This window comes from Vespa crabro, chromosome 7, assembly GCF_910589235.1.
Source record: "Vespa crabro chromosome 7, iyVesCrab1.2, whole genome shotgun sequence".
NCBI lineage: Eukaryota > Metazoa > Arthropoda > Insecta > Hymenoptera > Vespidae > Vespa > Vespa crabro.
In genome coordinates this window covers 8041424-8063868 of record NC_060961.1, presented here as the reverse complement: position 1 = coordinate 8063868, position 22445 = coordinate 8041424, and the positions used below count along the sequence as shown (strand labels likewise).

At 29.5% G+C, this 22445-nt stretch overlaps 5 protein-coding genes across 12 annotated transcripts; 1 reads left to right on the top strand and 4 right to left on the bottom strand.

Annotated features, from left to right (window-relative positions):
• Positions 1-1590: 1590 nt before the first annotated feature.
• Positions 1591-4289, bottom strand: LOC124425349 (pinin). Of its 2 annotated transcripts, none has more exons than XM_046965590.1 (5): positions 4124-4289; positions 3636-3831; positions 3389-3562; positions 3025-3319; positions 1591-2908 (listed from the first exon to the last, which is right to left on the bottom strand). In XM_046965590.1, the coding sequence occupies exons 1-5, from the start codon at positions 4282-4284 to the stop codon at positions 2595-2597; spliced, it is 1140 nt and encodes a 379-aa protein (XP_046821546.1). In that variant the 5' UTR covers positions 4285-4289; the 3' UTR covers positions 1591-2594. The 2 variants fall into 2 exon arrangements, with proteins under 2 accessions (XP_046821546.1, XP_046821547.1); XM_046965591.1 differs by having other exon boundaries at positions 3636-3828.
• On the top strand, positions 3671-5827 carry LOC124425350 (ATP synthase-coupling factor 6, mitochondrial). Of its 4 annotated transcripts, none has more exons than XM_046965592.1 (4): positions 3671-3757; positions 5202-5350; positions 5465-5595; positions 5690-5827. In XM_046965592.1, exons 1-4 carry the CDS (start codon positions 3731-3733, stop codon positions 5722-5724), a joined length of 342 nt encoding a protein of 113 aa, XP_046821548.1. In that variant the 5' UTR covers positions 3671-3730; the 3' UTR covers positions 5725-5827. The 4 variants fall into 4 exon arrangements, with proteins under 4 accessions (XP_046821548.1, XP_046821550.1, XP_046821552.1 ...); XM_046965594.1 differs by lacking the exon at positions 3671-3757 and adding an exon at positions 4321-4458; XM_046965596.1 differs by lacking the exon at positions 3671-3757 and adding an exon at positions 4735-4861.
• Positions 5483-15418, bottom strand: LOC124425346 (DNA polymerase epsilon catalytic subunit 1). 4 transcript variants are annotated; one of them, XM_046965583.1, is made up of 29 exons: positions 15063-15322; positions 14864-14984; positions 14559-14777; positions 14222-14448; positions 13913-14153; positions 13506-13822; positions 13194-13440; positions 12562-13114; positions 11971-12412; positions 11613-11850; positions 11160-11513; positions 10844-11058; positions 10533-10716; positions 10139-10462; positions 9839-10054; positions 9531-9766; positions 9241-9445; positions 8960-9135; positions 8705-8874; positions 8275-8611; positions 8001-8190; positions 7768-7934; positions 7403-7691; positions 7167-7304; positions 6793-7061; positions 6578-6710; positions 6285-6496; positions 5975-6201; positions 5483-5618 (listed from the first exon to the last, which is right to left on the bottom strand). In XM_046965583.1, the coding sequence occupies exons 1-29, from the start codon at positions 15158-15160 to the stop codon at positions 5590-5592; spliced, it is 6774 nt and encodes a 2257-aa protein (XP_046821539.1). In that variant the 5' UTR covers positions 15161-15322; the 3' UTR covers positions 5483-5589. The 4 variants fall into 4 exon arrangements, with proteins under 4 accessions (XP_046821539.1, XP_046821538.1, XP_046821537.1 ...); XM_046965582.1 differs by lacking the exon at positions 5483-5618 and adding an exon at positions 15355-15418 and having other exon boundaries at positions 5828-6201; positions 15063-15250; XM_046965581.1 differs by lacking the exon at positions 5483-5618 and having other exon boundaries at positions 5828-6201.
• A 189-nt stretch (positions 15419-15607) lies between these two features.
• On the bottom strand, positions 15608-18030 carry LOC124425798 (cilia- and flagella-associated protein 157). Its single transcript, XM_046966706.1, has 6 exons — positions 17721-18030; positions 17372-17643; positions 16992-17145; positions 16298-16847; positions 16084-16221; positions 15608-15944 (listed from the first exon to the last, which is right to left on the bottom strand). The coding sequence occupies exons 1-6, from the start codon at positions 17837-17839 to the stop codon at positions 15714-15716; spliced, it is 1464 nt and encodes a 487-aa protein (XP_046822662.1). The 5' UTR covers positions 17840-18030; the 3' UTR covers positions 15608-15713.
• A 263-nt stretch (positions 18031-18293) lies between these two features.
• LOC124425797 (protein sel-1 homolog 1) lies at positions 18294-22282 on the bottom strand. The gene is made up of 6 exons (XM_046966705.1): positions 21229-22282; positions 20830-21077; positions 20275-20754; positions 19980-20208; positions 19463-19869; positions 18294-19387 (listed from the first exon to the last, which is right to left on the bottom strand). The coding sequence occupies exons 1-6, from the start codon at positions 21701-21703 to the stop codon at positions 18950-18952; spliced, it is 2277 nt and encodes a 758-aa protein (XP_046822661.1). The 5' UTR covers positions 21704-22282; the 3' UTR covers positions 18294-18949.
• Between the last annotated feature and the right edge of the window lie 163 nt (positions 22283-22445).

Below are 22445 nucleotides of genomic sequence, written 5' to 3'. Positions count from 1 at the left end.
TCGCTATTTTGCATACCAGTCTCGAAAAGTCATAAGAGTAACTAAGAAAGAGAAAGAGAAGGAGAGAGGAAGAGAGAGGCGGAGCACATAATTAAGAAAGTCTCAGTACTCCTCTCTCTCTCTCTCTCTCTCTCTCTCTCTCTCTCTCTCTCTCTCTCTCTCTCTCTCTCTCTATCTATCTCTGTCTTTCTCTGTCTCTCTCTCTCTCTCTCTCTATCTCTGTCTTTCTCTGTCTCTCTCTCTCTCTCTCTCTCTCTCTCTCTCTCTCTCTCTCTCTCTCTCTCTCTCTCTCTCTCTCTCTCTCTCTCTCTCTCTCTCTCTCTCTCTCTCTCTCTCTTTCAAGACGACGAAGACATCGGCTTCTCTCTCGCGGTGGTGGCAAAGCGGCCTGCCTCTTTCCCCGTTTTACATTCGGCAGTACAAATAGCTCGACGACCCCTGGCCTCGTGTCGGCTCCTCTCATGTTTCTTCCTCAGAGTGCTTGTCTCTCTTGTCGCGCACGCTTCACGCTTCTGCGCGCCCACACCCTTGCTTGTCTCTCTCTCTCTCTCTCGCTCTCTCTTTCTCTCTCATATACACCCTTTCTTTCTTTCCTTCGTCGTCGACGACGCCGACGCTGACGCCGACGCCGACGCCGACGCCGACGCCGACGATGTCGACTTTTGAATCTCTACTTCCTTTTCTTTTCTCTTTTCTCGTATGCCGAAGAACTGCCTGGCGGAGACACATTAGCCGTATTCCGAGTTTGCATGGCGGAACGCCTCCTTTTCCTCGTCCTCCTGTACCACCTTTTTCTTCTTCTTCTTCTTCTTCTTCTTCTCCTCTTCCTCCTCCTCTTCTTCTTTACCCCCTTTTCCTTCTTTCTTGTACCATCCCCACCCTCTCTAGCACGGTTATTATGAGGATGGATAGAGGTTGGAGCCGCCTTCCACGTATCCGTAGAGACCTAATGCCATCGACTTCTAAATTGTGTAAATTGCTAAATGAATGTGAAACGTTTAACTCCCACCAACTCACCTACCTCCGCCCCCTCGCTTGCTCTCTCTCTCTTTCTTTCACTCTCTAAGACCAACCCTTCTCTTTTATTTCCTTTCTTTCACAGAGAAAGCATCGTAACACGAGCAATCAAAATACGACGCACTTTTGGGATGATATCCCTAATGTTTCCCTTTGATTGCCCAATTGTATTTTCCAATTTCTCTTCGAATTTATTTTCTTGGTATAATATTTTATGTTTTTTTTCTTTTTCGTTGAAAGTATTAAATTTCTCGTGACTAAACTTACTTTAAACATTTTCGGGAATCAGTTATTTTTCTCTCAAATTCTTCTTCGTCTTTTTATCTTCTTTTTTCTTCTTTCTATCCTTTAATCTTTCTTGTTGATTATATTTTCAAGACAAACGTGCATATTGATTTACGTACATTTATATGCATGCGTATTAGAGTATAAAAATTGTACCGTTTTAATCATGAAATCTAATGAAATTTTTTATTCGCGTCCCTACTTATCCTTACAGACGTTTAGAAATGTTTAATGATATAAATTCATGTATTTTATGAAGTATAAGTATAATAAAAAGAGAAAACAATATGAGAATATATAAGAGGAGAATTTTACTGTATCAAGAATCCACGTTATACAATCATGCTTAAGAAGTTCTCTTTTTCTTTTCTTTTATTTTACTGATGATAGAAAAAAGAGTGTACAGTCTCTAAGGTGCTCTTTATTCCTGTGTTTTCTGTTCCATATATATTTTATACTTTTTTTGTGTCTTCAAATATAACAAGCGTTAGAGAGACAAAGAGAGCAGGTTTTCAAAGTGTACACCGACCGAGACTGTGATCACTTTTTTCTTATTTTATCCGAGCGATTTGTCGGATTAATTCGCGCTTAGATGGTCCACGCCTATCGCTGGATTTATTGCAAAGAAAATTATTTCTATTGCAGAATATATTGCACACATTCTTCTTGTACCTTATATTCTGATAGCATGTAGTTACATTCTCATCGATATAAATACATCATGTAAAGACGATGTAATGTCCACAAATTAAAAAAAAAAAGTCGGATTAACTTTAAAGAAGAATGATAAAGCTTATACAGCTTAACGTATGTATACGAAAAACATTTCGAATTTTATTTATTGATTGTTGAGAATGAACCATCACAGATGACTTCTTTTTTATGTATATTATGTATGAAGTGTATATATATATAATTATTGGAAAATAGTAAATTGTATAATTTTGAAAAGGATTTAATGTTAAAACATCCAGATTCTACATAAATATCGAAATAAAAAGAAAATTATACGCGATGCGTTGTTAATTTTTTTATAATGTCTTTACAATGTACGCGAAAATTCTAAAAGTAGATTTTTTTACTTGCATAAGGATAATAGAACCGTGATCTTTTCACATAAAAGTTTCTTTGAACATCAATTCCGTATCTATGTTATTTCTGTTTTTTTAGTTTTTGATTCCAGAGGCAAAACCATGTGCTTTGTTGAAAAATACTAAATAAAAAAGCTCCATTCTCTTGACTGGACCATCTAATGTACGTTGTATGTACAAACTGAGTATGAATACTTAATGCTAGCCATTGTTTTCGTCCTTTTTGATTTGGTCCACTTGTTTCTCATCATTTTTCTCAACCGCATTTTCAACAACATCTTCATCCTTTTCCGTCTTAATCGAAACATCTAAATCTTCTATTTTGGTTGTTTCTACATTATTCTCCGGATTTGGATCACGATTTTCTTCTCCTTCTTCTACAGTTTGAGATACCTCTTCCGATGCATTCAAAGATGTGTTTCCGTCAAAGTTTTGTTGCTGTTTTCCAAGGCCTATTTGCGTTTCTATCAATTCAAGTTCTTCGAGCAAAGCTTTTTCTCTTCTTTCAATTTCCTCTGTGATAATGGAAGAAAAAGAAAAGAGAAAAGAACCAAAAATTATTAAACAATAATATTGTTAAAAGGACTACAGAAAAAATAAATTTACAATTAAAAATGATATAAATACAAACCATGAAGTTCTTTTGCAGATTGAGCAAGCAAACTTTCAGTCTGAGGATTTTTTCGTTTTGGTATGTAGTATATAGAAGGTTGAGTACGTGTCTTTATAAACGAAGCAAGTGGTAATTGCGCAGCACGCCAATCTTGAAATTGTCGACTTCGCGCCAACTTTGCTTCTAATGCTCGTACTTCCGCTAATTGTCGTTTACGCGATAAAAATAATTGTTGTCTTTCTCGCCGTAATTCCTCTTTTTCTCTTCTTCGTGCTTCTTCTACCCGTGCTTCTACCTCCGCTTTTTTATCTTCCTACAATTATATTAAAAGAAAAGCCTTGATTTTAGAAATTAACATAATTAATTTATGTTCATTATTTACCTTTGCTTTTAACTTGGTCTCTTCTAATCTAAATTTTTGCAAAGTACCCAAAAGCGCACCAAACATTCGTTTATTCCTTTGTCGACTACGTTCATCTATTCTTTCTCTTCTGATAACTTCTTGACGCGAAGGAATTTCTCTGGGCGTAGCAATTACTCTTGATGACACAGCAGGCTGTGATAAGCAAACATAAATATTTATAATTTTACAAAAACAATAACAATATATTATAGAAGGATAATATTACCTTAATAGCAGTATCATCTTCATCTGCACTGTCATCAGCAGTCGAAGGAACGCGAGCACTCAAACGACTAAAAACCGTTTTTGGTTCTCCATTAGATGCTTGCCAACGCCTTTTTGCACCAGGTATTTCATTATTTACGAAATCTGATACGACTCGTCGACGATCTTCTTGCAATGGTCGCTTTTGGGATAGTCTGCTAATAATACAACTAATTATTACGTTTGATGTTCTACAAGTTTTCCAAAAAATCAACTTTATTATATAATGTTTTAAATTATTAATTTGATTTATTGGTTGATATCTAAATATAGATATAGTAAATATTAATACTGCTGAATATCATCGGAACATTTAGGTTATGTTTCAAAACACATATTACAAATGTACTCTTATGTGCAAAGAAAACATATTTCACAAATAATAGTGTACTAAATTAACATCGGTCATCGTATCACATTTAGCAGAATAAATATTAGGGTATGTTTGACCTGGGAGGGGGTTGTATCGGTCCGTTTTCACCGTCAGGTAGGTCCCGGCCCAAAATTTTTCGAATACTTCGATCGAGACCTCTCAGTCCATCGCGAGCAGCCTCCAATTGAGCTTCTAAACGATCGGCACCCCATGGTTCTTGCGACTCTAATTTCCTCATTTAAGAAATTTTAATATACTTAGCGTAGCTGTAAAAAGAATTCATTTAATTAATAACGGAGCTCACGAATTGTTGTTGAAAGCATCACTAAAGGGGGGAGCCACCTACAATTCTTATCCTTTGCCAGATCAATAACAGTTTGGAGTTTCCTTAGTAGTGGTAATGCTGAAAATGGTAATTTCAGTGAATTTTTTTCACAAAATAATACATATTGCAATACTTTATAATATCTCGAAATAATTTTCATTTAGTTATTAATTAATCCTTTCAAATTATTGATTTTATTGGCTGTACTCGATGCGATCGTTTGCTATTGGTGTCAGGAAATTTCTTTCATAGGTTATGCTAAATATGATTTCGAATGATTACTCTTATTTGTATAAATATTAGATTATTATAAAGAAAAGTATAGACATAATATCAATAAAAACTATTTTATTTATTCATATGGTAATATATATCGATAACTCAACATTATATTTTTTGATCATTACTACGCACGCGTAAATTTTATACCGATGACAAGTGGCGGCAAGATCATGTAGCGATAATTCGGTAAATTAGGCTTGACTACAGTGTATGTAGTGTATTTGAGTCTACATTTTATTCGTTAAATAGAATGTGAGAAAATTTTATGTTATTTACAAGACATTAGAAGTTTTATGTTGTTTTAATATTTTTATTCAATAATTTATAAAGTTTATTATATTGTTCGTATAAGTACTTAATAAGTTTGTATAATGGTAGAATTTATTACGTAAGATAAAATGTGTCCATAGTTCAAATATATGAAATTTTTATTTCTCATAAAATATAAAAGAAATAACAAATAATTGTGTGATACAAAGATTTTATATCTTCTATATTTTTAATTAAATTTTTCTAATTTGATAAATGAATATCATAATTTATTTTAGATGAACATGTTGAGGTTACGTCTTTCTCCAAATATTTCTAAAATATGCAAACGCAATATAGGAATAATAGCACCTGCTCTCCAAAAGGCTACTGATCCCATACAAAAACTTTTTATAGATAAAATTCGAGAATATACCAATAAGAGCCAGTAAGCGTTACATATCAATTATCATTCTATACATTTATTTTTTCATACTTTGTTTGATTCTTTATTAATTATAAAATGAAGTTACTAAATCAATATTTTTATTTCTGAACATAGAGGTGGAAAATTAGTTGACCCAACTCCAGAAATTGAAAAAGAAAGAAAAGCTGAATTAGAAAAACTTGCTACTCAATTTGGTTGTTCTCCTGGCACAGATATGACAACTTTCCCAACATTTACTTTTACTGGTATGTTGTGTAACTTGACCAACCTATTAAAATTTGAAAATATTTTATTCAAATGACTAATATAATACTTAATTTATTAATTTGTATTTCTTAGATCCACCAATAGATTCAGGAGTATCAAAAAGTTAGATATACCAACATGATCTTCAAGTAGAAAATGTATATATAAAATCATTCAATGTATTAAAATGTTCATTATAAAAAAAATAATAAATAAATAATTTGAGAGAGATTGTATTTCCATTATTTTTATTATTATAATATTATAAATATACAAAACAAAAAACCATAAAATATTACACTTCACACGGCAAAAGTCCTGTTTTGTTGACCATTTCCGCTAAAATACTCATTTGACACTTATTAGCTATAGACTTACATTTTTTTGCATACTGTGCAATTTCTTTTGCACACACTAATGTTTTAAAATCACCACCACAAGTGCAACGTTCATCCATATTTCCCCTCTTAATTTCAAGACATTTGCTGCATTGTAAATCTTGGAGTATATATGCCATACTCTTGCGATTTAATATATTTATTAATAAAAATTCTATTTCTTTATTATCATAAATTGTTTCACATAGAGGGCACTTCCACATACACCTGAAAATAATATAAATATTTCTTGTTTTGGATTAACTATAATATAATATACTTATAATATTATGCGATATTATTATACGTACTTATTATTTTCTACATGTACATAAGTATCTTTACAAAGATCTATATCCCTGGTATGATTACATCCTTTGCATATGATCTCGGGCAATATGAGAGATATGCACGGATCTTTCCATTCAACATCATCACCAAAACCACCTACTCTTATTAATCGCAACAAATTTGTTTGTAAATTATATACTTCGTTCTCAAGTTCTTTGTCCAAAGATAAAACCTATAATTAGAAAATTTGGTTTAAACTTTGATATATTTTTCATTATGCATACTAATATAAACATTAGATAAAAAACAATACCTTGCATACAGCTTTTATTAATTCAAGTGCTGGATTAATTGTTTTATTATCTTTGCCATCTAGATTTAAATCAGGATGTTCTTGAGATGTTAATACTTTTTCTGGCATTTTTTTATGTATTTTCTGTATTATCCTATAAAAATTAATATTATAAACATTAATAATATATACAAAAAAGAAAATTTTCTATTTTGATATGTATATAAGACACTAACTGAAAGAGTTTTTGTGACATTTCTCCTGAAATAAGTTTTTTAGCAAAATCTGCTGTATTTTCCAATGCACCAAGTCCGAGTGGTGCAATAAAATCTTGACTACAATCAGTTCTTTTTTTATGTAAAAGATTATCAGATGTTTCTTCGTTTGTACATATATGTTGATAAGTAGCACTTATGTATCCTGCAATAATAGCATTAAAAGTACTTTGACATGCTACTTCTTTAGGTAAATAAGATGCCAAGTTCCAGTTCATTACAATTTCAGGCTGAAAGGTTCATTTAAAATAGAGGTTATTAATAATAGAATTATTAATTCATATTACAACTTTACATGTCATTAATTTCTGTGAAATTTGCTAATCGAAACTTACTGTGTCATCATCATTATCATCATTATCAGCAGTAGAGCTACTGGGAGTATTATCTTTTGTGCCACAATTATCATCAGCTTGTGTAGTATTTTCATCTGTAATTTTTTGTATCTTCCCCCTTATGCCAGCATAATTATGCTGTTTATAGATAAAGATATAACAATGACTTTTGTTACTTTTTTTCTTGTTATGTATATCATTTTTTCATTTATTATATGATATACAAAATTACTTACCAAATCTAACCAAATTAAATACTCCCAACATTGCTCAGAAGTCATCTCAATGCTATGAAAAAGTTCTTTGTCACGTATAGTAGTAACAACAAATTCTACATAACCTAAAGCATCGGATAATGTTCTCTTTTTTGTGCATACAATGATCTTATTAAAATTTGCAAATACAATGATACAACCAAGATTTTTAAATGCTGCTATCAATTGTATAAATAATTTCTTCATATAATTACATAATATACGATATAAGGCGGGATCATATAACAATGCATTAGGTGAACGCAACCATCTGAAATATTAAAAAAAAATATATATATACATTTGTTAAAAAATTCTGAAATAACTTCAATAGTATTACAAATTACCTATAAAAATGTATTATTTGATAATCTGCAAAGACATTTTTATACACTGTTACATCACGTAACCATGCATTTACCATAATTTGTAATATTTTAAAAGCGGGACTACATAATGTAGTTTCGTCATAACTTGGAATTGAGGCAATTGGCGTATCACCTGTTACCATTTCCTTGTAAAAAAAATCACATTTAAATATAATTGACTAAACAAGTCATGTGTCATATATAGTTAATACCTGTAATGATGCTTTTTGTATGTTGCTAAATGCAACAAATGTATTAGTACCATCAATAATATGAACATTATGATGTTGCAATAATGTATTTACTGCAAGGCTCTCTATATCTAATTCTACACATACACTAGAATATGTAGCTGCATTATTTATAATGCAGCTTGTACTTTCTTCGAAGGCACTTAGTAATCTGTAATTTTTTAGAATATTTGTGTTCACAATATTTATATTATTAATTATTAGTTATTAATCAGAAAAATATAATAAAGATTACCTGCTGTCATCATTTTCATTACCACCAAGGTCAGGTTTCTCAGTTGGAGAACACCATAATATAAAGTTATTTTTCTGTAAATGTCTAGCATAAAATAAATCTGCTCCAAAAAGAGTTGGATCAGCTGGTATATTTCCAATAGGAACATGAAAGAATCTGCATTGTTCTACCATTAACTCTAATATTTGTTGAATTTTTAAATAATGTCTTATCATCATTTTAGCACCTAATTTTTGCCATTCCATTGTATGATATAAGTTTTCAACATCACGAACATGTGTATTAATTAATGGGAATTCATGAAGTAAAGGCATTTCTGCAGTTAAAGTTGCTCTATCTATGTAAATATGCGAGTCATGAATAATTAAATGAAGTGTATTAATAAATGATATGTTTATGTAAGAAATAAATAAATTGATAAACTACTTACCTGTTGCTGTTTGCAAGATTACAACTGTATTACCATGATTTTCATTTTTATATGCTTGTAAAGCTGCTTGTAATACTCTACACATTTGCTGGAAATTTGTTTCTACTTTAACTACAAATTTCATTGTATCAGGTAATGTTTTCACTTTATCCTGTCCAATTTTCTCTACACTATAAATATATTTAACATTATTATAATAATGACAATACAAAAAAATTATTTCTTTATACTTTATTATAGATTATATAAGCTTACGTTATATTCTTTTCATGTGTATATAATGCATTTAGGTTTGGCATTTGATTAGATGAAACTGAATCCAAGATAAATATATGTGCTCGTTTACTTGCACTTAGAAATAGTCCCCATAAGGATTTTTGATGATTTGCGCTCCAATGATGATATAAAAATATATGATTCATTGATTCCCACTAAAATAAAAATTTTTATAATATTAAATGAAAATACATTAATTTAAAATATTTAAAATAACATTTTTATATATATAATTCAAAATTTTTATATAATTTTACTACCTGTTGGAGATAAGGTTGTACAGCAATACTTTTAAATTGTAATTGTTCTAATAAAAACGTATCAGATCCATCTGGTATCTTTCTTCTTGACTTTGGATCCACGATACACACACATCCTAATTGAAGTATAGCTCTAAATTCTAATGACATTTGAGTTTCATAAATTCCTTCAATATATGGCTTAGTTAAATCCGATATTAAACCTCTTTAAAAAAATATACGATCATAATATTCAATTGTATTGTATATTAACGTGATTATATGTATATTGATTTGTTATTATATCTTACTGATTATGTTGTTGGTACAATGCTTCTGGTACTGAATATTGATAAAGATTATATACTCTGCGCGATCTTGGTAAGATTCTGGAACACTTTTTCCATAATTGATTTGGACCAGGATCAGGTCTTACTTCACGACTATTTACATAAAAAATACGTGGTACTATAAGACGCACTCTTTGCAAATCATCATCTACCATTATCCACAATCGAAACATGCCAGGTTCATTTGTTGGTGTCAACTGTTAATCATAAGTAAAATTAAATTCTGTAATACGCACAAAAAGAATTATGAAAAAGAGAAATTTATATACTTCAACAATTTGCCATGGCGTCTGAAGTATTTTTTTTTGCGCACGTCGTAAGAAGCCCGATAATGTTGTTGAAGATTGAGGATTTCTTATTACACCAAAACTAGATTCATTATCATTGTCTGCCATTTTACTTTTTTTCTTAACATGTTGTCCTCTTTGTTTAGCTTGAAATTGCCATTTCTTTTTATGAAATTCCAACCACTTTAAGCGTTCCTCCTGTTAAATATAGTTAAATATAAATAAATAGATTTTAATAGGAGGAAAAACTCAGTAATAATTAATTTAATTATATGAATATACTTTTGTAGTTCCTCTAGGAGGTGGTGCACCTAATATTTCTTTCCAACTTTTATTTTTAATATTATCTTCTTCCTCTTCACTGTTTCTTCTTTTTCTTTTTATAACATTTGCAATAGGTACTTTAAAACTTTCTTTTTTACCTGCTAAATCTTCTATGTCACAAGATTCTGCAACGTTCGCATTACTATCGTTATTTTCGTCACTAGATGTATTTGTTTTATTAAAGAAATCAGTAATCTGTTTTTGCTTATGAATTGCATTCTTCTCCATTACTTTTTTATGCAACCAGTCTGGATGTTTGACTCTTGGAACTGGATTTGCAAGCTAAAAGAAACAAATTACTTAACAAATTTAATTTCATTTTAATATTTTTTAAATATTTTTGTATGCATACCCCTTGCATAGCTGCTGGTATAGTTATAATTTTCTGTATAGCACTTCCAAGCCTTTCAATGTAATAACCCCAATCCAATATTTGACGTATATCATCATCTTGTATACTTGAATCTTTTAACCATTTTCGTAAATAATGTTTCTTCACTGCTGGATCTGCTTGAAATATGGCCAAAGGCACAGCCCTATAATATTTAAATATAATCAAATGATATAATAAATTTAGTACAAATATGAATCTCTATTTAATTATATTTGATTTTTTATGTACTCAAATATAAAAATAATATAAAAAAATAATAATTATGAGACCGTTCTGTAACAGGTGCACCAACAGGTTTTATAGCTATAACAGATTTACATGCTAAACCTGCATCCTTGAGCATTTCATCTCCTAAAAATTCAGCCAATCTTTTAGCAGTTGTAATTGATATTGACTTTTGTTGCCCATATTCTTCTAATTTACGTGACATAGATTTATTTTCAGTTATAAGTTCATATAAATCCATATCAGGTATATTTGCACACTAAATAATATATATTTTGGAAATTAGATAACACACAATGTTATAAAAGATATCTGTGTACATATGCGTGTATGTGCGATTACTAGTAAAGTAATTTTTACCTTGCTAAAAAGAATATCAAGCCAATGATTGGCCACTTTAGCAACAGATGCATAACATTCCTCCAGTGTTTTACCGTGCAAAAATGATTCAAAAACAGAAGATTGAAAATTTTTAATTAATTCTAATTCACCTCTTCTTTTGACCTCAAAACCTTTCAACTCTGCCAAACTACCGTCAAAATTAAATACTGCATATCGTTTTTTTAATTTCTTTCCTTCTTCTTTTGCTGCTGGCAATACCATAGCTAAATATGGTCCATCGACTTCAAAAAAAATTGAATTCTCATGTCTTATTTCATATTTCATATTTTCAGAATCCACAAGTTCATGATATACATAATTAGTGAATTTTTCCTATTTATTACAAATTTTATATATATATATATATATATATATATAAACACATATATATGAAAACTTAAAAATATAAAATAATGATTATTTTTAACATACTTTCACCATATAGTTGAGAATAGCATTAGGATAAGAAATAGTAAGTTTCGATTTTTTTGGGTGAGTAGTATGAACAATCACACTATCTGGGAATGATGCAGGCAACACACACCAAATACCATCTGTATCTAATTCTAATGGTCGACCAACTTGTTCTATGATTTCTCTGGCTTTCATGATAATATTAGCTCCTGTATAGCATACAATACCACCCATTTCCATGCTATGCCACCGTGATCTATTAAATATAAAGTAATCAAATAAAAAGAAAATAAATGTAAAAAAAACAATCACTTTAAATAAAGATTAAGAATTTAAACTATTAAAAAATAAATTTAAACATACAAATGATATATACCCTTTTCTCATGACATAGCCATAGAAAGAATTGAGAATACATTTATGAGCTAACTGTAAAGAATCATATAAAACTTCTCTATTTTTGGCAGATTTAATATCAGCTGCATCACCCTGTGCTGTAGCTGCTGTTACTTGCTGTTTAGCAACTTTGGTTAGTGCCTTATATTCATATCGTCTATCTCTGAATGCTCGTACAGTATCTACATAGAAAGAATTTTCTTTTTGACAGATAATTTGAGTTCTCTCTTCCATACTTGTGATTTTGGCCTTTTTGTATACTTTCTTAGAGTATTCTGTAAGTCTTTTTTTTTCAAAAGCTGCTTGTTCTTTTTTAGACAATTGATGAAATGCTCTTTGAGAACCTCCAGGAAAGAATGGAGGGAATTTTTCTATTTCAAGTTGCTGTTGAATTCTTTGATATTCACCAATGTTAGCAGCCACTAAATAACAAAAATAAAATTAAATAAGCAAACAAAAGCTAGCTAATATTTGGAATTACAAAAAAATTAGGAAAAGAAAAGAGAACAAATTTTTAATAATTTATTCTAAAATATCTTATTTTTTAATTTATTATATTTTGTTTACTTACAATATTCTCCCCTCCACATCCATTTCATTTCTCTTTTACAAAGAGCTCCAGGTTTGTTGTAATCACATGCAGCACAGTCAAATTCATTAACCATAGCAGAAGGCTGCAGTCGGTTAGTTAAAATAATATTTGGATACATTGCACCAACATCCAAATGATATATCACAGGATTTTCAAGTCTCAAAGGATGATCCTTCAGAGATTGTAACTTATTTTTTATCTCTGTCACAATATCATCAAAATTAGTTATCATATCCATTGGTACTTTTTCTTCTTCTTGTATTGCATATTTTAAAGCACTTTCAACTCCGTTCATTAATTCATTTATCATGTTTGGTACTATTTTAAAATGGCATGGAATATCTGCTCGAAATACCCCACTTTCCAATGCTTCTACATGACCACCTACATATGTTTCTTGATCTAATACATGACCATGCTTAGTTAACTTATTCAGCTCTGCTTCTTCTTTATTAGGGAATATGATATTAGCTTTAAAGGCCTCTACCATAAGAAGAGATTCGCAAAGAGTTCCACTACCTTTTCTAAGTACCTATATAACATAATAATAAAACATAAAATTTGTTATTTATTTATATATATTTTTAAAGTTGTAAAAATATTTTATAAACCTCATCAGGTTCCAAGGGAATAATAGTAGATAACGCAAATATAAATGGATGCACGTATTTTTGATATAAATAATAGGTTGCTACTGCATCAGATACAGAATAACTCGCAAGAGTTTGTGGTTCTTCAACTGCTAGTCTACACATTTCTTCAGGATCTAATTCAACTGGATCATATCGAAGCTTTGCTTTTGTAACAGCTTTTAAACCTTGTGATCCAACAGGAAGATAAGAATCACGTCGCACCCAGCTGCAAAAATAAAGTATTAATTAAATTTGATAAAATAAACAAGAGTAACAATGTCATATATATACCTCAAACAATCCATATGTATAGCTGGTCTACTAGAGTAAACTCCTTCACGATTTTTTGTAAAACCAATTCTATCTTTCATTGTCATGTTATGAACAGCTGCTCTTGCTTCCACAAAAGGCCAATCAAAAAAGTCACCATTGTATGTGACAAAAATATGTGGTTTGACATCATTGATATGATCAAAAAATTTCTTTATTGTTGCTTTTTCATTGGGTTCATTATAAATTGTAAATAAACCCTCAAATTCTGGCTTTGGCGTATATTCAAAGTCTTCTATATCTTCTGAAATTATTTCTCTATTTGTTATTAAATATCCCTAAAAACATAGCATATAAAAAATTCATCCTTTTATGATTACATATAATATATATCTGATTTATAATAATGTTGTAGATAAAATTAATACCTGTCCATCTATCATATATGATATCATCATAATTTGATCTGTACTAGCATCTGGAAATTTTAATGGAAGTTTTGTTGTTTCAATATCATATGCCAATACAATTGGATCTGGAGGTTCAATAATATCATTCCTTCTTGTAATAATAGCTGGTTCAGATCCTTTACTTTTAACAGAATACCAAGCACCACAAAATATACCAGCATCAATGGATACTCGTTGATGATGCGGTACATCATATTCCCTTTGTAAAATATTTAATTATAATAAAAAATCAAGCAACTAATCCAAATATAAATATGACATTTATACCTGATATCAAGTATATTTTCCATATGGTCTACAATCTGTTTTCCCTTTTGTTCTTCAGTTGGATTCAAAACATTAGACAACATATCTGTGTAATAAGTACGACTTTTTTCTCTTTCCTTATTTACTCTAACGGCGCTCATTATTTCACGTCTTACTTTCGTTAAATCAACTGTATTTTCAAAATACAATTTCAAATATTTTTGTTTCAAACCGATTAAATGATTAGGCTATAAAAATGAAACAAAGTTTATATTTATTTTTTCAATGAAAAGATATATTATCAGATAGATAAATATCTATTTGTTTAAATTTATTATAATAAATAGTAACGCCTTACTAAATCTAAATCTTCTTTACTAATAGGTTCAATTTTAACAACACGACCATTATATTTCTTATATAAAAAAGTAGAAACTTCTTCTAAAGTATCTTTACGACATAAGATATAGAAATATGGACGATATGGTAATGAAATTTTAAATCTGGTACAATCCTCTTCTAAGAAATAGTAGTCTACGCCACTTAATAAGCGTTTGTCATCTTCTCTAATTTCTGTCTACAAATAAAGATATACATTATCAATAACATAAACTGATACTTTACTTAAAAAATATTAAACAATTATATATATGCATATATTACAATATGCATATTAATTAAAAATCCAACTCTTTCTTTTATATCAGTAACTGTGTGAAATCCATACAGAATATCCACTCTTATATTTTCATTAATTTGATTTAATCTTCCTACTGAACTTTCTCTAAAAAAAAAAGAATATAATGAAAAAGATTCATTATGAATATATAAAAAATGATATATATAAAGGGAAAAAATTTACTCCGAAGTAGCACCAGACTCAGGATTAATATCTTTTTGATCATTTTTGATATTTTTTTTATCCATTCGAAACTTTCCTGTATTTCGTAATGATGTCATTTTAACAATTTTCTTTTATAACACTAACTAACAAAATAAAATAATTTAACACGAATTAATTAATGATTCAACTAAGACCTTCTCGTGCATCTAATAAAGGAACAAGAAAACAAGGTTACGAAGTTAAAAACAAATGCATGCTACGCGCCAAAATTTGATATAAATGCGCAGTAACGCGAAAAGTTACATCTTACTATTAGTACAGATGTTCTTCCAAAAGATGGCTATAAAAAAGCTTTATTTTTATGTATAAACTATTTTCTCGAAAAAATACCATTTTTGACAAACTTTTTTTAAAAGAAAATAAAACTTCCAAATTTTTTAAACTTTTTATATATATATATATATTAAAGCTATTTATATTATATATACAATTAAAATGAATACAGATCTTTATAACAGTGTAAATAAGTAATAATATACAGAGATACATTTGTATGTGTGCGTGCGCGCGCGCGCGTGTGTGTGTGTGTGTGTACACATGTATATGCACGTTGTATATAAATGTAAATATAAATATAAGTATAAATATATAAGATAACATTGATATATTTTAAATTATTTCATGAACATGATTTATGGATGATGATGGTGAGATTATATCAGAACTATCATCATTTAATAAACAAGATGGTATTTTCTCATGCACAGATAAAGATTCCTTTTTTTCTTCTTTTTTTGTTTCTACAAATTCATCCTCTCCTTGTTGATCCTCTCTTACTTCGACTGTGGTTTGCATTAAACCCAAACTACCTTTTTCATAGTGACATTCTATGTCTTCTTCCTAAATATATTTTTATGTAATTAGTAATTCAATAATATCATATCAATAAGTTACAATACAAAGCACATTATATGTACATTTTAAAAAGAAATCATATTATGACTTATTTTATATAATTAGAAATATAATAATTATGTACCTGTTGACTTATATGATGAGACGATATACTAGGAATGGATTGCTTTTTTAATATATTAATAAGAGAAGAAAGTACTTGTTCTTTAAGATCAACATAACAAGAACTGCATACATCTTCTGCAGACAATTTTTCTTGTAACTATAATAAGATATTTAAAGTCAATGTAAAAGTAATCAAAAGAAATGATTTCAGTAATTTAAGTTTATTTGTTTACCTGTAATGCTTCCATTATACATTGTTTAGCTTCTTGTAATATCTGATTTAGATTATCAAATTCTTGTTGTTTAGAGTAAATTTCTGCTAATATTTGAGTTTTACTTTTTTTAGTTTGTTGTAAATGTTGTTCTAGAATGCGAACTTTTTTTTCAGCTGTAATAGATCTCTCTTTATATTCTTCTAATATTGCTGTATGATTAAGAAGATAATAATTGAATCTTTTTAGTTTCACATATTCATCAGTCATGTCATTACAATCTTGTGCAAGATTATTAATTATATGCTTTTGCTTAATTGTTTTATTTAAAGTGATATTTTTTTCTGCTTCAAATAAATCAGCTTGTAATTTTAACATCTTAACTGCTTCTTTATAATCCATAGTACTAGAATGTAGTTCACGGCAAACTTCCAGCATTATATCTAATTCTTGATTTAATGCAATGTTTTCTCTAACTGCTCTGTGAGTAGTATCTGCTATACGAATATTGGTTGCTTCTCTAAACTTTTCAGCCAATTCATTTAACCGTTCCTCCATTTCTTTTTGCATTCTTTTATAATGAAAAAAATATTTGTTATTTAAATTTTATTGACCATAATAGGTTATTTAAAGATAAACTAATTGAAAGAAAGTAAAATCATCTTTAAAATAGATGTTATTTTAGAATCAATAAATATGAAAATATTTAAATTACTTAGCCTTTCCAATGATTAATTCTTTTTCAGCAGCATGGAGGGCCTTTTTATGTCTTTCTTCTTGTTCTTTTAATTGTTGCTCCTGTACTTCAAATTTATGCATTAAATCAAGTCGTGCTATTCTCCAATCTTCTAATGCATTTAATTTTCCAGCTATTAACAAATAGTTCAAGTATCAGAACATAGTATATTGTTTTCTTCAATTATTGATATATCTATATATATTAATTTGTAATATAATTTTGATAAAACAAAATTGAATCTACACATGAAAGTACATTATCATAAATATTTTTTTTAAATAAAATCAATTAATTGACAAATATAAATGAAATAATAAACTCATTGATTTTACTTTATTATTTATTAATGTATCTACCCGCCAGTTTGACTTCTGCACTTAAGTTACTTTCCATAGTGCGATATTCAAGTTCCATTGCTGCTTCTTTTTTCTTAAATGAAGCTAATTCATTTTTTCGCAATTCTTCTAAAGCAGATATTCGTTCATTTAATTCACGTGCCTCTTCAATTTTTTCTGTTAAATTACGTTTTAAATATGCTACGATATCTGAACGATCTTCTTCAAGTTTTGTAAACTGTTGTTTTATAGTTTTAACTTCATGCTCAAGTTCTTCATTAGTAGTTCGCAGTCTGTAATATTTACATATATCAAGCATATAATATAATTTTATGTAGTTTTGTAATTATACGGATATTGTATATCATACCGTGCTAATTGTCTATTATTGTCCAAAATTTGTTGTTCATAAAATAATGTTTCTCTTTCATTTAACCAGGGACTTTTTTTACTCTTTTTATCTCTAGGTCCACGTTTTTTTTTTGGCATCTTAATTTTTATTTATGTGTCAATTTATTCTTATTAATAAATGTTAATTAAAATTTAACAAGTATTGCATATATTCAATACTTTTATTATGATCTCTGGAAAAATGTGAACTAAACATAATCTTTATAAACTTGACAAATTTTTACAGAATATCATAGTTTAGATAAATGCTATAAATTTTTAATATAGAAAATAAAGTAGGTTATTCCATCACACAATAATGGACTTTGATATACATTGATTATCGTTGCCATAGTGAAAATTTTGGAGCATTATTGATTGTAATACAGATACAAATACAAGAAAAAATGTTATATGATGAATAATAAAGGTGAAACACTTTTATTGTACAAATAACTAACAATATTCTCATATTTCATTATATTACACACACACAATGGCTTTTGTTGAGTTCTATATACGCTATTTGCAATTTAAAATAACAAACATGATATCATTTGAAATATTACTCTTTAATTTATTTATTTGTACAAAATCACTGTATAATTATCCACTTGGAAAGGCAGTCCGATTCTTTAGGATATATCCATTGAAATTATATATGTGCATTGTAAAATTTGATTTTAGAAAGAGTAAACGAAACCGAGATATTTTATTTCATCATACTATTGCAAAAAAAAAAAGAAATAACATTGAAATATATTAATATCCAGATGATATTCTTTCTGCAATGAAACTTAACGATCTAGAAGCTAAGCTCAGAAATTGCAAATAATATAGATGCGTTTCATTACAGATATAATCAAATTTTTTTTATTAATATTTTGTTTTTTAAGAATGAGTGTGTATTGACAAAAATATCAGCAATATATTTAATGGTATAAGTTTTTTTATATTTTCCTCATTTGCACATAAAATATTAAAAAAATTTTATATCAGCTTCACAAGTGGTTAAACTGTACAAGACAAAAAATTATTAAAAAATCATTATATGTATATAACTTATATCACTTAGAGTTCTAGAGAAAGAAACTTTAAATTTCATTATCAACAATGTCACAGTCAGTTTAACGAAGTTCTTTTATAAAGTATATTCCGAGCTTAGCTTAAAATAGCACATATACACAAAATGCAGGAGAATATAAAAATTTAGTTAATAGGAGGTACAGGTCTTGGAGGGGGAGGTGGCTGCGGCCTGCGGAAGTATATGATAAGACTAAGCATTCCTGTAAGAAATCCGATTAAATACAGATCCCAATTTTGACCAAGCAACTGATCCCACTTATCTAATTGATCGACTAGACTAAATTCTTGTAAATAGTCAAGTCCAAATAAGAAAGAAAGTTTGATTAAGGCTAAAGCAACAGGTATTCGTGCATCAGGACTAGTTTCCGCTGCTAAATCGTAACATCGTTTAGCTAAATGACGATCTTTTGCTAGTCCTAGGCCACGTTCATGCATATAGCCCAAATTAAACGTAGCTTGAGCATTATGCTGCTGTTCAGAAGCTGAACGATAATGACTTGCTGCTTCCTCGTAGTCTATTTTCGTTCCTCTGCCATAGTAATGAGCATCGCCAAGTTTCACCTATCGAAAAATACATTTTTTTCGCATATACATTAAATTTTTGCAATCATTTTATTTTACCATACAAATTTTTACCTGCGCTGCAGAATATCCTTGAGCAGCCGCTCTTGCCCAAAGTTGTAAAGCTCGAACTAATTCTTCCTCTTCAGAGAAGATTGTAGTTTCACCTTTATCCAAAATAAACGCTGCATTACTCTGAGCCACTTCGTATCCCATTTCAGCAAGAAGGTAATAGTTGACAAATGCTTCATCTACTCTGCCTTCTCTATAGTCGGTATGTGCTGTCATTAATTGATCACTCCATTTTCCTCTTTCAGCAACATTTTTAAATAATTCTACAGCTGTTGGACAACTTCGCATCATGCCAGTTCCAGTTGCATGCATTTGAGCAAGATTATAATATGCTAAAACATGGCCTGATTGACTGGCCAAATTAAAATACTTGTTTGCCAATTTATAATCTTTTCTTACTCCAGTTCCACCTTATAAAAATATTTTTATAATAAAATATAAATATATCGAGAATATTTTATAAGTATTATATAAACTCTCCAAAATTGGAAATAGTATAATATTCATTATATATACATACTGAAATACATATTGCCCAGTTGAAGTTGGCCATCTACCCATCCTTGTTCTGCAGCTTGACTGAAGTATTGTAAAGCTTTGGCCGTATCTCTTTCAACACCTTTTCCATATAAATACATCATTCCTAAACCGCTTTGTCCAACAGGATTTCCCAGATCAGCTGCTTTTTTGAAATACATGTATGCTGTTTCATTATCTTGTTTTACAATATCACTTCCCTCAAGGTAAATCTACACAATAATATGTAATAAGACAAATTTATCATATAAATAGAAAAAGATTATTTTTCCTCATACCTTTCCCAAAAATGCCATGGCAATAGGATTGCCTGCATCAGCAGCATGTTGAAAATATTGTAGTGCTCTTTGATGATCCAAAGGCACTCCTCTACCTCCTTGATAATGAAGTTGACCAAGACCTACTTGAGCTTGTACATCTCCTTGTTCAGCTAATAATTGATAATATTCTATTAAGTCCCTATCAAAAATTCCAGAGCTGTATCCAGGATTTTCATATTCATCTAAAAGTCTGACACGTTGTACAACTGGTCCACCGCTAAGAGATACTTCTTCTGCTACTTTATTTGCTACTTTTCGATAATAATCTAATGCTCTTTCGCATGAAACAGGAGTTGTGACACCTGTCCAATGTCTATAACCTAAAGCCATTTGTGCACGAGTATCATCCCCTAATGCTGCCATTGTATAATGTAGCAAAGCTTTTGCCTGAGAAGCATTGACTCCACCTAACCCAGTTGCATATAAAAATCCCATACCCTATAAAAAGAATGTGTATTAGATTTCATAACATTTTATTAATAATTTTATACTTCTATTAGATTATTTGCAAACCATATGAGCAGATGGTAAGCCTGTTTCAGACAATTCTTTGAAGATTTGGTATGTAGCAGGAATATTTTGAATAAGAGTCCGGGAAGTAGTAGTACTAATGGGAATTCCAAGTAATTGTGCCCATGCTAATATAGATCTAGCTTCCTTGTGTCCTAATGTTGCTGCTACTGTTAGTAACTTGTAAGCTTCCAATTTGTTTGCACGTGTTGCATTTAACAAACTTTGAGCATTTTTGAACAATTGCTCGGCTAAAATAGATATAGTCATAATAAGATATTTATAGAATAATTAGTTATAATATTTAATTATTAAAAAGAGAACAAAATTTTCTTAAATCTATTTCATGTTATTAAAATTGAAAACAAAGTATATAATATTTACTATATAATTTTCATTTACCTTCTTGTTGTTCCGGTGTCAAAGGTTCTCTCACTTCTTCTTCAGAATTTTCATACTGTTCTTCGTCAACCCAAGAAGTTAAATCTTCATCTTCTATAGATTGCATATTTGTATTCATTAAATCCATATCTTTAGATTGACTTATCATGGTTTTCATCCATAACTCTCCGTTTCTTAAGGTATTTTCCACAGGTTCCTCGGATTCGCTTTCTGATTCCTCTTTAATTTGTTTAGGAATTTTTTCATTTAGAAGAGCATCTGGCACAAATTTCAATATACTTTCATGTAAAGCTTTCAGTTCGTGTAGATGTTCAAAGACATTTTCTACATCCTCTACAGTCTTATCCTCTGTTTCTTCCTTTGAATTAGTTTTTCGTGTAATATCACTTCGTTTTTTCGCTCCATTTTCGGTTTCTGCTATGGAAAACATAACCAACGCGAACAAGAAAAGTAAAACACTTTGATTAGGCTTCATATTTTCACAATTTTAGATATATACTCTCATGGGAGATCCGGTAATTTTAGTATCCTCATTGCAAATTTAATGTTCAGAAATATTTAATCAATCACTGCTAATGTGTACGTGTACATTTTCAAGGAATCTTTCTTTAAAGAAATTACGTCATTAGGACACGTCAACGTACATATTTCGTTTTAAATAGTATATGACATTGACGATCGAAGAATTAATTTATTCTCATAACAGTCAATAGATTTATATACGAATTTAACACAACTATGTTGATCACAGAAGTACCGATATTCTACACGTCACTCATATTCATATTACATTTGCAACACCACGCGTCAAAAGTGCATTTGCTGAATCAGCTGTTTGAACGGTAGCTTTTAAAAGTATATTAAACATGCGTGTGTACTTCGCGACGTCTCAATATTGTTATTTACATTAGAAAACGGCCAATTTAAATGTTATGTGTATCAATTATAAAATGAAAAACTTTCAAAGTTGTAATTTGTAGATATTAAAAAGAAAGAATATACGTGATCAAAATGTACTTTCATAGTAAGAAACAGAGACTAATTTTCATACGTTTACTCGCCAATAACGCTATTTTCATCATCTCAGTTTCTAACAAAAACCAATCAGAATCGATTTGTAAATCGATTATACATTAAATAGGTATCTTCATGGAGATAGAACCAGAATGAAGTAAGAGTACCAACATAACCAAATTACAATACCTATATATTTCATA

Bases quoted from the DNA above. Each gene is read 5' to 3' on its own strand.
- LOC124425346 (XM_046965582.1), bottom strand. From the start codon at position 15,160: ATGACATCATTACGAAATACAGGAAAGTTTCGAATGGATAAAAAAAAT. The intron at 11,059-11,159 runs GTAAAAATTACT...TATATTATTTAG, and splicing joins TTGATATTCTTTTTAGCAAG to TGTGCAAATATACCTGATAT. The intron at 9,136-9,240 runs GTAGTAAAATTA...TTTTTATTTTAG, and splicing joins TACAACCTTATCTCCAACAG to TGGGAATCAATGAATCATAT.
- LOC124425349 (XM_046965590.1), bottom strand. From the start codon at position 4,284: ATGAGGAAATTAGAGTCGCAAGAACCATGGGGTGCCGATCGTTTAGAA. The intron at 3,832-4,123 runs GTCAAACATACC...TTGTATTATTAG, and splicing joins CCGATACAACCCCCTCCCAG to CAGACTATCCCAAAAGCGAC. The intron at 3,320-3,388 runs GTAAATAATGAA...ATATAATTGTAG, and splicing joins AGACCAAGTTAAAAGCAAAG to GAAGATAAAAAAGCGGAGGT.
- LOC124425350 (XM_046965592.1), top strand. From the start codon at position 3,731: ATGCTTGCCAACGCCTTTTTGCACCAG. The intron at 3,758-5,201 runs GTATTTCATTAT...AATTTATTTTAG, and splicing joins CCAACGCCTTTTTGCACCAG to ATGAACATGTTGAGGTTACG. The intron at 5,351-5,464 runs GTAAGCGTTACA...TTCTGAACATAG, and splicing joins GAATATACCAATAAGAGCCA to AGGTGGAAAATTAGTTGACC.
- LOC124425798 (XM_046966706.1), bottom strand. From the start codon at position 17,839: ATGCCAAAAAAAAAACGTGGACCTAGAGATAAAAAGAGTAAAAAAAGT. The intron at 16,848-16,991 runs GTAATTTAAATA...TCATTATAAAAG, and splicing joins TTAATCATTGGAAAGGCTAA to AATGCAAAAAGAAATGGAGG. The intron at 15,945-16,083 runs GTACATAATTAT...AAATATATTTAG, and splicing joins CTCATCATATAAGTCAACAG to GAAGAAGACATAGAATGTCA.
- LOC124425797 (XM_046966705.1), bottom strand. From the start codon at position 21,703: ATGAAGCCTAATCAAAGTGTTTTACTTTTCTTGTTCGCGTTGGTTATG. The intron at 20,209-20,274 runs GTATGAGGAAAA...ATTATTGTGTAG, and splicing joins CCATGGCATTTTTGGGAAAG to ATTTACCTTGAGGGAAGTGA. The intron at 19,388-19,462 runs GTAAAAATTTGT...ATTTTTCGATAG, and splicing joins AAGGATATTCTGCAGCGCAG to GTGAAACTTGGCGATGCTCA.